General features: G+C 34.3%; 1 protein-coding gene across 2 annotated transcripts in view; it reads right to left on the bottom strand.

Moving 5' to 3' along the window:
- The window catches only part of ADGRB3 (adhesion G protein-coupled receptor B3), a 750806-nt gene that overhangs the window by 158894 nt on the left and 577499 nt on the right, over nucleotides 1-14413 (bottom strand). For both annotated transcript variants that reach the window (XM_030315777.1, XM_030315778.1), the window contains 3 exons: nucleotides 6274-6400; nucleotides 4555-4658; nucleotides 297-399 (listed from right to left, as the gene is read on the bottom strand). In XM_030315777.1, coding sequence (XP_030171637.1) covers nucleotides 297-399; nucleotides 4555-4658; nucleotides 6274-6400 — 334 coding nt within the window. The remainder of the gene's footprint in view (nucleotides 1-296; nucleotides 400-4554; nucleotides 4659-6273; nucleotides 6401-14413) is intronic.

The raw sequence follows: 14413 nt of genomic DNA, 5'->3' as shown, positions 1-14413 counted from the left end.
TTGTGCTTTTGATGTTCCAAGGCTTTGAACTCACAGAGCTTTGATATAATACTTAACAAACATATTTTTACTATTATAAACAGCCTCTCAATCCCCAGGAGATTAAGCCAAGGGAATGTATTTCTAGTCTAGATTAGGCAATACTTTTATTTAGTAAGCAATGAAATAATTTTGTTTTTAAAAATATTTTTTATCAGAAGTTCTCCATTTTATCTAGAATGTTTAGATTTTTAATAATCAACTTTTATGTCAAAACATAAACACACATATAGAATCAGAATAATTACCAGTCATACCTTATTATGTGTCTGAGTCTGTCCAACCAGTATGAGGATGTTGGATGAGATGATAGACAGGCAGAAGTTAATTAGAATTATAGACCGCTCAGAGCGTATGTACCTAGCCAGAAAGAGAGAGAGTGTTCAACTTTAAAATTCAGAAGATGAAGAATTATGAATTATGCAAATTGGTGAAATTCATCCAGAAAAGAAACACTAAAATATATCCTTCATAGAATAAAATATATGAAAAACTTTTTTTAATAAAGATTATTCTTAGAAACCCAATTTTATAGTGACATGGCATGTCCTAGAGTCCTCTAGAATAATTTTTTTTCTTTAGACATTAGTGTAGACAACATGGCATTTCTAACAGAGTCTAAGTGGTACATCTGTTATCAATATAATTTTTTACTAAAAATATAAAATTTCTTGGAAATATATCAATTACTATAATTACCATTATTTATATGTATATATAATATGCTTATTATCATATACAATCAATAGAAAATCTGAGAACCAAAAGGAAAAAAATCCCACATAGATTCTCAAGTATTCCTTTGTTTCTAGAAAGCAGCCATTACTTTCATGAAACCATGAACACTCATCTACCATTTCATACACTCAAATATTTTTATGTCATCTTCTACTCTTTATATTTTTCTTTTCTAATTGTTCCAAAAGCAAACAAAAAACAAAACCAAAACCAAAACCAAACCAAAACAAAATAAAACAAAGCAAAAAAACCAAAAAACTTAATCTTCATCTCCAAAAACTAGTCCAATCCACAAATGATAATTCACCACCAGGCTGGAAAATTACTTGGTGTCTGCCATGTTTTACCCTTATGAAGGAATGTTTATATACAGTCTGTTATATAATTTTTACACGCACCCAAGAATGTAAGCCACAGAGAAAACGGATGAGAATCAAATGTTCTACCAGCTGCTTACCCTGAAAGGGTAACAGTTATTTTGCTCTACTGTACCTTACAGTAAATTACTGAGTGACAGTAACAAAAAGACATACTTGTACTTGCTGTGTGTTTGAGACTGTTCAATTTGTATTAGAACATGGAATCACTCTCCACAGCAGGTGTGGGCTTTCCTGTGCAGTGTCAGATGGGGGTGCCAGAGATCTGGAGGCACTCTTTGGAAAGTAAAATCTATCAAAGTTCCTTCTCTATCTCTGTCTTTGAGGAATATTTAGGCAGAAGCCTCACATTCCATCATATATTTCAGAAGAGAAAGCAAAACGAAAACAGAAGTAACAATAAAATACAAAAAGCAATTTTTCAGTATGAAAAAATTTCCTTTCTTCATAAAACAAACCCAAATAGGAATAACCTAGGACAATTCTCAATACAAAATGTCCTCAAGAGTTGCTTAACCTTGTCCCTGCATCATCACTATCTAAAAATATAATAAACCACACACTGGGAAGCTAAAGACATCATCAAATATTAAGTTGTTTCTTCTTTCGTGAGTGGGAGATATAACACATAAAGTTTAAGGGCTGCAAAAAATTGACCCTTTATATGTAAATGGCTTTCATGACAACATAAGCACACACATGACATTATTAAAAGGGTTTCAGTGATATCATTTGCTCTGTAAATAGGAAAATCATGGTGATAAAAGACCCAGACTGACCACCATGAAGAGTCTTCAGATGTTTCTGTTATTCATCAATACTGAGTCACATTATTGCTTTAAAAATTTCTATGGGGCGCCTGGGTGGCGCAGTCGGTTAAGCGTCCGACTTCAGCCAGGTCACGATCTCGCGGTCCGCGAGTTCGAGCCCCGCGTCGGCTCTGGGCTGATGGCTCGGAGCCTGGAGCCTGTTTCCGATTCTGTGTCTCCCTCTCTCTCTGCCCCTCCCCCGTTCATGCTCTGTCTCTCTCTGTCCCAAAAATAAATAAACGTTGAAAAAAAATTTTAAAAATTTCTATAAAATGTCTCAACTTCCAAAACTTTTTATAAACATATTTGGGGTTTTAAACAAAATTTGTAAATGCATCATTTCAATACACGGATTAAAAAGATATGCTCAGGTGTTCTTAGATGTAATAATATAACTCTACAGAACATATTTGTAAATGAAGAGAACATAACTTAGTGTATTAACTTTTTGATGAACATTTCTAATGAACTATAAGGGATACCAATTTTCAAAATACTATCATATTTAAAATAATTCTGATGTTCATACATCTTGCAAATCATTGGAAAATTTAAAAATTTATACTTTTTAATTAGAAAAAAAAAAAACATGAGTATTACCATACAGTAATACCATCCAGTAATGTAAGGTAAATTTAATGTTTATAAAATTCATTAAATTTGTCACACTACAAGATTCACTCAATAATTTATGAATCTTGAAACTTCTATAAATCTATTAATATTATTTCAATCATTCTATTCGTAGAGAATGAGTTGATTAGCAACTAAATTTTAGGAATCAAAATTTATGTTGTTTCTTAGTACTGTCTTCTAAATTTCTCAATTTCACATCAAGTTTTAATAGATCCTTTCAGGTGTTTGAGTAATTCTTAGAAAACTCATAGGTGATTTCTCTGGATTTTCTGGATTAAAGAAAACTTTATTACAGACTAATTAATCCTGTATTTCCTTATATATCATTTATACTGGCAGTGGTTTTGCTAGTTTGACTATAAGTATTGAGAGGAGAAAAGAAGGTGGAATTGGTGACTGAACCCTAAGTATTGAGAAATGGAACTTAGTTCTAAATACTTCAGTGAGTATGAATTATGACGCAGTTGTGATTACCTAACATCCTGGCCCTTAAACACTGCCTCATTTTCTGAAAAGTGCCATTTAGGTAATTGTGGAAGACAAAGGTGTCTTTTTCCCAGCCTTTGTGCATTTTGTTCTTGTATTACCAGGGCAATGTCTGCTTGACTGACCAATGAAGCCTGGGTTCTATTGTCTACAACGCCGTGCCTAGGCCATTCCATGGGACTGGCCATATTTTATCAGATAGTCTCACTCTGTCAGTGTTTTACTACCAGATAACTCCTCCACAGGAAGGCAGAACCTCTATTATGTACCTATGCCAATGGAGCAAGAATGTGTACATATTTTGCTTGAAGCATGAAAATTTTAGTATCTCTGACAATTTAATATCCTGGAAAATTAATTCTTATCCTCAAAAGAATATAAAATATGATGGACAACAATTAGTTTTTTGAAAGGATGTTGAATGAAATGACATTTCTTTATTAAATTATAATTACTTTTTCAACTGAATTGTTCTTAAGTAACAGTAAACCACAAGGACTAGCTACTTGTGCAATTTTAATATTACAAGTTTTCAGGAAATAATATACAATTATCTAGTTACTAATATAACAACCAATTTGGGGACATTTTTTAATAATCAAGATGGATATAAAAATGTCTCACACTTAATATTTTTAAATCCATTTGGAAGTTTGGCCATTTGGTTAGGTACAGTTTACCAATATGTGAACAGATATAATATAATGTCTAAAATACACAGGTCTAATTTTTATTAATAGAACACATCTTAGAGAAATACTAAATTTCCATGCACTATCAAGCAGATGCAATTTCAAATACTGTAGAACAAAGTTTTTCAATTACATGCCCTTGTTTATGTATTTTTCACTTGTAATCAGTTTGCCAAAATATGACTTTTTGGAAATATTCAACCACAAGACTTTCCTATAGCATTGTGGTATTTGTGTATTAATAATACAGAAGATTTACTCATTGTCTGGGATATAATGAAAGCATGTGCTTAAATTCTTAAGTTTAAAACTTAAAACTTAAGAATTTGGAGAACATATTTATATAACAGAGATATTACTTTGGCTGTACCAATTAAACTCTAAAGCTCAATGGCAATTGAGATAAATAGAAACAAACATAGACTAAACTTGGAGTATTACGGATACCATGTTTGAGGATAAGCAACTTGTTGAAAGCTACCATCATTTGAATTGGGAAGGAAAGTGTGTCTGTTCTGTTTATTTTCTCATCATAGGCAAATACAGAGAAGAAATTTAGTAAGAACTTTTATTATTATTTTATTTATTTATTTATTTATTTATTTATTTAATTTATTTATTATTAAGCTCATTTATTATGGCTCAATCACTGCAATAACTCTGCTCTAAAAATACTTCTTTCAGTAAATTAAAAAGGAGACATAATGATGATCATATTGCCAGGTTTAATCTGAGTAACAGAGCATTCCAGTGCAAGTGCATTAATTGATTACATACCTCCATAATGCTGCATAGACAACTGCGAGGGTGATCAAGGCCAAGCAAGAAAGGCCACTGCCTACTATTAGGGTAACTGAAGGTGTACCAGAGGATTCCATGATCTGTAAATTAAACAAAAGAAACAAAAAAAGGAGAGATAACGTTTTCATAAATTGAAATAACTTCTAAACTCAGCAATACTACCCTATCCTACTCAAAAACAGCCGATAGAGTTGTTATAGTTACCAGATAATTACCCAGTAACCACTCAGTTCATATATTCTCAACCTCTAAAATGACTAATTCTAGCTCCCCCCTCTCTCCCACTGTGAAGTAATAAAGGCCTGAGAGTTTTAAATACTTGATTATGGCATACTACCCACTATGGTTTTCTACAACAAATTACTAAAACTAAAACTATGGTGAATATTCACATGTTAAATTTTCTCTAGCTGAAATTTGAAGCAGCATTCATTTTTATTCAACAACTATAGTTCAGTTATTTCACAGTATGTTTTTGAGTAAAATTTACTTTGATCTTCTCATTTATAACTCATTGCTTCCCCAATCTGGTGCCTAGATATTGAAAATTGTTCAAACTTTCTGACTTTTGACAACTTTGTTCTAAGTCAAGTATTCTCTTATTTAATTTCACTTGCTTGGCCTCTAAGGATATAGAAGAAAATCAGATTTCAAAATCAGGAACTTAAAACATATTTTGTGGGTTTTTTTCTATATTTCTAACGAAATATGCAGAGATGATTTTCATAATGCCAGTATCAGTCCCTGAAATACATGACCTTGACAAATAAGCCTTATATATTTTGAAACATATATAAAGATTATAAGCAGTCACTGATTTGAGAGGTTTCTTTCTTTAGACACTAACATGATACTAACTAATGAAATCTATTGTTTTTCTTATTTTTAATACTGGAAGTTTGAAGAAATACACTTTAAGATCAAGTGTATTCCAAACCTTAGGTATGCACATTAAATTATATTATGTATTTCTGTCATCAAAATAAGTAAGAAGAGTGAGGCATATTTAGGCCAAATTTAGACAGAAAGTCACATTCATCTAAATAATTATTTTCAATATTTCAATTTTTGAAATAATCTTCAAACTGTGTTTTATGAGGATATTATTTTTCTTTTAGATAGTTTATGCAGCTGTCTATTTCAGAAACTAGTTTTTTACAAGCCTATACACTTTTAAGGAATGATTTTACAGTTTCAGGCAGTCTGTGCTTTCATGAAAACTTCATTTGTTTTTTTAAAAATAAATATCCAAGGACACCCCCAGAAAACCTGTACTGAAAATACCCAATGCAGATATGCAATATGTTTGGCTTATAGTGTCTGGGGTCTTCATTCTATTACCAACAGTATTCTCACAAATTCCCCAGACCAGCTTTTCAGTTCCAAAATAAAGGTTAAGTTGGCAATTATTTTTATTTGAAAGTTTGCAGCATATTAGTAATATGATGGAGTACATCCTCAAAACTATACTGCAGAAATTTCAAGTTAGAAGACATAAAATTGAGTAGTATTTAGTTATAACACACCAACTAGAATTCATTTTACCAAGCTACTGAAGCTAAGGAGGAGACGAACCCAATTTTGCCACCCTGCAACATTTTCCATTTCCCCTTTTAAAATGCAGTTCCCTGGAGAAACCCTCGCCACAATGTCCCTGCCTTTGCATTAAAGCCTTGTTTTCCCTTTGTTACTTACTATTTCTCTAGGTTGCTGAGCCAAAATGGCGAAGGTAGAGAGACGATCACATAAGCATTTCGTATGGGATGCATCGGTAAGCACAGTTTTACATCCCTGGGTGGACCACGTTCCCAAAGACTCGTTCCTGCAAAGGGGGGGTGGGGGGGAGATCGGGATAAATACGCCTGACGGCCAAATCCGTAAAGAAGAAAATGCAGTTTAATTGAGAGAATCGTCTACTGTAATTCCCGTCAGGAAAAAAAAAAATCTACTTGTTGTTGAACAGAACGTAATTTAGATGCATCTCCAGTAATGCAAAGCGAGAGTGTTTGGAAAAAGCAAGCAGGAGCGTGCAGAAGAGCTGTCCAGCGCCGGAGGTGCTGAAACCGGGACTAGCTCTGTCCAGCCCTCTGCGAGGAACAGCAGCGGCGGTGGCAGCACGAGCAGCCGCCAGAGCGTTGGCAGCCACTTCCTATGCTCATCGGATCGTTTCAAACACTCAGAGTGTAAAGAGGCTTTTCAGATTTTCATACCAGCTCTGATTCTCGTCCGTATTTTTGGATCGTGAACGCTGGATTTTAAAATGCGGATTTCTCTGAAAAGCCTGCCTAAAAGGTTATATAGCTTGGGTTGGGTGATAGGATCTTTTCCTTTGCTGGTTAGGGATTTTTCCTCCCTTTAGAATTAGCTGCTGTGAAAATTTCACCCTGGAAACGGGAAGCAGCAGCAGCGGCATCAGCTGGTTACGACTCTCATTGCCTTTGCCTGGTATCCAGGGGAGGGGTAGGTTTCAGACATAAGCTTCCCACTCCACACTTCATTCAGCCCAACACGCCTCTGAAACCCTTGACATTTCTTCCCCTGACCTGCCTCTCTGCCCTGGAGTAGAAACACTAAGCTAACACCAAGTCTGCTAAAACATTTGGAAGAATAACCATACCCCAAAGTCCGGTAGGAAGGGGGAAAGAGGGCCTGCTTCAATTTTGCCTTTGGTCTAGTCATTCAAAATTCTAAAGCATATGGTTTATTTCCCACCCCAGCAGAACAATAAAAATGGTATCAACCTACGCTTTCTTAGTAGGGGGATAAGATGGGGGGAGAACCCTTCCACCCCCAACTGAGCTACTCTACAGGAAGAGGAAGAAAAGAAAAAGAAAAAAAAAGCTACAGAGTTCGACCAATCAACTTTATTACCATTACACGTGTTATATACTGAATGCACCAATTTTCACCTCCCCTCCCCCAGGTATGGAAACTCTCTAACTAGCAAACCTGTGTATGTGTGTGTTTTAATTTCAAACCACGTTATTATCTGTGTTAAAAACTACTCTAAAATTTGAAGAAATAACACATAATTTTGACAGGATACTTTTGATTTCACCTACTCTATCCTTGAATGCCTAAAGCTATTGGGTTAAATATGTATGCAGTATATTTCTGAGAGATTTCAATGAGAGAGGCTTTTCTGTGACAGTTGAACCTCCAAGATGAGCTACAGAATATAATTCACACTATGCTTTTTGGTATCTAGAAGCAATGTTTCTAGTATTTGTGATTTTTGTATCATTAATATTCATGACTCAAAATACTCTTAATTACAAATTCTTTTAAGAAGGAATACACTGCATTGGAAGAGGACTACATAAAATATTTACCTAAGTTCAGCCAAAGAATTTTAAGTATTACCAATTCAAAATTAGGAGGTCTCTTTTCTTTCTCATGATGTCATGCAGCCATGACAAATTTAAAAATATATATCAGTTATACCTTCAACCAACTGCAACAGTATTAAATTTCAGTTCTTCCTAACCATAGCAGCACTTCAATTTATTTCATTAACTATCTGTCTTCTATCTTCTTGAGACAAACAGTTAAGGCCAAATGAAAAACATTTATCTTAGTTGATTAAAGTTTAAAGAAGAAAGATATAGTTAAGGGAATCTGACGTGTTTTAAAACATAACCTCTGCATTATTCAGCCTGGATGGCTGCTCTACTTTAATGCTATATCTGTGCTTTCAAGATGGAGTCTAGTACTTAAACTTTTCACATTATGTAGCTATGACAAATAAAACAAAGTCTTAATAAGGAAAAACTTTACTGTAAATAAGACCTCATATGAGACAGTTATATATTTATATCCAGGTAATAATGAAAGTTTGTTTACTCAAGAAAATATTAGCATCACTAAATTTTGGCTGTCAGATATAAAGCCTATGTTCAATACAACGCTTCTAGACTCCGAAGATCATGTAAATTTTATATGACATCTTAAGAAAAGTAGGTCAATTTAGTCTGTTTTGTTTGTACAATGATTGCATTGCTGACCTAGCCCAGCCTCAGGCAAAATTGGAAAGTAAGTGACACCAGTCTCACTCCACCCCAAGCATGAAATGCTTCAAATCTCATGGTTCCCCTCTTCATGTGCACCTTCCTGAGGCTACAACCTAGCCTATGTCCCTACATTCCTTTGTAATTATTTTCCCTTTGTTGACTTTATGTGATTAAACTAATAATAACATGAGTGACTGAGTATAGTATAATGTGCACTTCCTGGTTTAAAACAAGGTATAAAATACAAAATAATGCATCTGATAGGAGAACATCAGGATTTGGAGATGAGTAGTGGAGAAGATATTGAAAGGTCAGAGGCAATTACCCAACTTCTACGTTTGGTAGAAGCTGAGCAAAAAAACATGATGCCATTCTCATACTATACTTTATATTATTTCATAAAACCTCTTGATATTTTAAAACCATATAAACTCTTATAAATTAGTTTTTAAATACAAGCATACATGTCATTATTATTACAAAACCTATAGTATGTGTCATTTGTATTTTCAAACATTTCATAGCTTATTCCTACTATACAAAATTCTTTGAAAGCATGGTACATGTGTCTGATTGATTTCAGGGAGACCTTGTAAAGCAAACTGATATTTGGTAGAGCTAATGTGAAGCAAAATACTTCCCCAGTCTGCAAAGAACAAGATTTTCAAACATGTGGACTATTCCAGCAGTCATATTATCCTTCCAATGTCATAGTTTTGCATGTTATGATTAATGGTTTATCTGTGAATTGTTTTTAGTTACTAACTCCAGGTTTCCATCAATAAGGCAAACAAATACAACAAAATATGTATGAACAGTAAAGATATAATAAGGAAAACAGACTGATGATGTCAGAAGTGAACATAGAATGATGATACAGATATACATATTATACTGAAAATCAAATATTTCCTTTTAACAATGTCTTTTCTGGGCATTAAAATTTATTTCAAATAGCTTTCAAAAATAACTAGGCCTGCAGAAATTCCATACAGCCAGCACATTCTTTGTTGGTTACACCTACATTCACCCATGTTAGCTGTTAGCTGTCATCTGTACCTCTTCTCAGTCTTCCTATTATTAGGCTGGCTAAAAGAAGAGTCTGCCTGGACAAAGTATTCAAACGTACATACCCACAAGCACAGAATTCTGTGAAAATATGAGACACAAAATCCATTACTTTCTAGCTTAATATTTATTTGAGACCTTTCCCAAATTTCCAAACAATCTATCTGGTTTCTTTTTGGATCTGAGTATATCATTGGGTTCTTGATTTCATGGGAGTTTTAAACAATATAACATGTGACTCTTCATTAGTACTTAAGATTACAGAAAAAATTATCTGTTCCCTGTGACAAAGTTGCTTAGTAAAACCTGATAGAAAAAACTTAGTGACACATTGCACGAAATGAAACTTTTACCTTTTAACGTATCAATACAACCAGGCATTTCACTTGAATCATTCTTTTATAAAACTGTCTATTCTGTTTCATAATAAATCAATGCATAAAGTATTTATTATGAATAAGTTATACACTTTAGGAGATTTATTATCTTTTAGGATATTAATACTCCATTTCTCCAAAATCAACATAGATACAACGACAATTCAAAAAAATCTACACACAACCTCTGAGTATACTATTTTTACAATGAATGTGTACTGAAAGAAAGCAATTGTTTCCCATCATAATGGTCATTAATATCTAAAAATTAGTTGAATCTGTATTTTTTAATTTTTTATTTATTTTTAAAAATTATTTGGAGAGAAAGAGAGCAGAGAGAGAGAGAGAGAGAGAGAGAGAGAGAGAGAAGAGGAGGAGGAGGAAAGAGAGAGAGTGAGGGAGAGAGAGAGAGAGAGAGAGAGAGAGAGAGAGAGAGAATCCAAGCAGGCTCTACACTGAAAGTGCCCTGGCCCTGACACGGGGCTCATTCTCATGAACTGTGAGATCATGACCTGAGCTGATATCAAGAGTGGGATGCTTAACTGACTGAGCCACCCAGGTGCCCCTGTACTATTTTAATGTATATGTTACACCCAAATAAATGATGTATATATGGCTCTTGGTGTAAATTACTCCCATAGAACAGAAAATTTTGAAGTACAAATGAGAAAATATTCTCAATTTTGTGTTGAAACAGTATTTGAGAGTAATTTCTACTTTTTAGGCCATACAAAAACTGAAAATATTGTTATCTCTAGCAATTGTTACTATGTCAAAACACAATGAATATAAAATTAGAAAGTTTTGGCAAAAGTAACCTTAATGATCATCTAGCCCATTGGTTTTCTACACTTGATTCCATTAATCTGGAGTCCTTTAAAAATTAAGCTCTAGGGTGGGCCCTGGGCATTATTACTTTTCTAATGCTCCCCAGATGATTCAAGTGTGCACCCAGGGTTGAGAGTCACTGATCTATCCCAACCACTTAGTTTTATAAGACAAGTAAAGTACAGTGAATTTAGGAAACTTGTTTTAAGTCAGACTGAGAGGCAAAGTTGGGTTTCTCACTTCCATACTAGAGGTTTTCAATGCTAAATTTTAATTGCAATCTGTTTTAGAACAGAATGTAACATGTCCTATGAAGTTATAAGAATGTCATGCATATTTACACTTGCAAGCATTGTTGCACTACTGTCACAGTTTTAACAAACTGAGTTATCAATGGAGAAAGTTAGCAAAAGGTAGATAGATTGTCATACTCTATGGTTTATAACCTATATTTAAGTAATATATCCTATGATATATTAAAGAAAAACATTGATTTTATACCAATTTTTCATTATGTGAAACTTCTAATATCTCTTTAGTGAGATCATTTACTGTTTGGGTGATACAGTAAAAGTTAAATTGCAAATTCTGAGGGGTGCCTGGGTGGCTCAGTTGGTTAAGCATCCGACTTCAGCTCAGATCATGATCTCACAGTTCGTGGGTTCAAGCCCCACGTCCAGCTCTGCGCTGACATCCCAGAGCCTGGACCCTGTTTCGGATTCTGTATCTCCCTCTCTTTCTCTGCCCCTCCCTTGTTTGCTCTCTCTCTCTGTCTCTCTCTCTCTCTCTCTCTCTAAAATAAACATTAAAAAAATTAAATTGCAAATTCTGAGAACACAATAATGGGTAACCGTTGTAAGTTCTTTTTCCTGCTAAAAATATTCTCTGTATTATGATTCAATTGTTATTCAAAATTATTTTATGTCAATCATAATGGTGTCTGTATATAATATTATATACTAGTGTGTGTGTGTTTGTGTGTGTGTATCACAATAAATAAAGATTAACACCCACATGAAGCATATATACTTCATTCACTAGGATGAAATTTAGAAGCAGGTACTTTGCTACCACCAGAAAGAGCACTTATCATCCATCATACTGGGCCTGGAATCAATAGTAATGCCTCTACCAAAATACTAGATTTCTAATTTGTTATAGAGAAATGAAGTAGTTCCAGGAACACTCTATATTTAGATCCTCCCCACAATCCTATGTGTCTACTAATGCTTTCTATCCAACACCAGAATATTAGGTGATAAATTTACCTCACTTTCTTCAATTATAAAATTAATACTCTTTATGCCATACTAGAATATTAGTGTTTTTGAGAATTGTATCTTGTTTGCCTTTGAATCTCTGCCATACTGCTTTTCACTTAGTAGGGACTAAATGATGTTTGTTTAGTTAATTTAATGATTATTTGCATTCAAGAAATGACTAATACTGCTGGATCCAGACAAATTGTTTCAGTTCTAATTCGTATGCTGTTCTTCAGCACATAGTAGAAATGTAATCTGAAGAGTATCAATGGATCTTAACAGGCCCATCTATTTGTTTTTGGTCTTCAAACATCATTTGATGATGAACTCTGAAAGATTCAGCATGATGTAGTGATTATTTTCAATCCAGCAGCAAGACTGGAGTCTTCGCGAATCAGTCAATAAGTATTTAATGTGCTTTTGAAATGCTAAAGACGCATTAAAAAATTAATATAATTTCTTTCTTAGAGAAGCTGACAATCTGGATGGGAAGACTGCACACAATCCAGTATATGTTTTCTGCCTTATTACAACTTATTCTAGAAAATGCTATCAGTTCTACCCTTTTATTCTAAGCTACCATTGTCTCTTGCCTGGGTAAATCCCATCACTGGGTTCCTTGTTCCCATTTTTGCCACATAACCTGAAGTTCAATTTCAACATGGCAGCTGGAGAGATCCTTTTGAAACATTTTTCAACTCTTGTCACTCTGTTCAAAACTCTGTCAGTGGTTCTTCTGATCTCAATTGGACTAAAAGACAAACACCTTACAATGGCTTATAAGGACCTATACTATATGGTCTGTCATTGCTTCTCTACCTTCATCTCATAACACACTTGCCTCTGCCCATGACTTCCAAGCACACTGAGCTTTTTGCTGTCCCACCTTGGCATTTTTTGATGGGAATTCCCTTGGCCCAGAATGCACTCCTCAAGGATGTTACATTGCTTACTCCCTCATATCATGTAGGTCTCTGCACTATGTCATCCCACCAGAGACGTCATTATTGACTTTCCACTATAAGATAGTAACTCCCTATCTATAGTAGGTTAAAAATGGCCATGAGTTCTATATAACTCTTTCCATCAAAAGGTACAGTCTATTTCCTCTTCCTTTAATCTTGGTAAGCCCTGTGACTTGATTTAACCAGAAGAATGCACTGGAAATTATTTGTGACTTCTGAGCTTAGGACTCAAGAGATCTCATAGTTTCTACTCTCATCATTTTGAAATTCTGCTATCATGAGGGATAGCCCAGGTGAGCTTTGCTGAGTATGAGAGACAGCACCAACTACCAGACATGTGAGTGAGACTATATTGGACCAGTCAACCACAGGCTGAACTCCCAGAGAGAACTGCAGTCTCATGATGAGACAATCCTTCTGATGGTTTTATCTGGTGTCATTCATGAAACTGCAGTTTTGTTGGTTCAGCCTGTGGTTGGCTGACCTAATATAGTCTCATTCACATGTCTGGTACTTGGTGCTGTCTCATACTCAGCGAAGCTCACCTGGGCCACCCCCCATGATAGCAGAAGAACCAACCAGTTGAACTCAACCTAACAAGCTGAGTCATATAATTATGAGCAACTAAAAGGTTGCTGTTTTAAGCCACTGAGATTTGAGGAGGTTAGCTATATAATAATTGATACATTATTCAATATTTTTCCATATGCCCTTTGTCTTTACCCTGATCTGTTGGTGCCCACAGCACTTATCACATCTAATGTATCATGTATGTATTTTTTGACTCATTTGTTTTTGACCTGTCTTTTCTTACTGGAATGTAAGCTTCTTGAGAACAGGGATATTGTTATGTTAATTAATTTCAGTATTCCCAGATCTTAAAAGAGTGGCTGACACATAATAGATGCTCAATAAATATTTGTTGAGTAAATACCTGGTATTGATTTTGACCTGATATAGAAAGCTGGACTTTCCTACATCATTAATTCATTTGTTTATTTAACAAATATTTATTCAGTATCTAATATGATGCAGATGCTAAGCTAGGTTATTTTGTGGCTATATTAGATTTGCACTTTGTCTTTTGGAGCTTGAGGGCTTCAATGGAAATTATCTTGCAGGTGTCATAAAATACACATTAAAACCATGAACATGTTGCCCTTTAGGGGTCACTGAACATCATTTACAAGAATGGTAGCACCAGCTTTATTGCCAGTATTAGTTTTTATTTTACTTACTTACTTACTTTTCAAATTGTAGTAAGAATATTTAAAATGAGATCTACTTAATTTTTTAAAGTTTTTTAAAAATTGTATTTATTTTGA

This window comes from Lynx canadensis, chromosome B2 (assembly GCF_007474595.2).
Source record: "Lynx canadensis isolate LIC74 chromosome B2, mLynCan4.pri.v2, whole genome shotgun sequence".
In the NCBI taxonomy this organism is placed as follows: domain Eukaryota; kingdom Metazoa; phylum Chordata; class Mammalia; order Carnivora; family Felidae; genus Lynx; species Lynx canadensis.
Note: the sequence above shows the minus strand (reverse complement) of the source record. Positions and strands in the feature narration are given on the sequence as shown.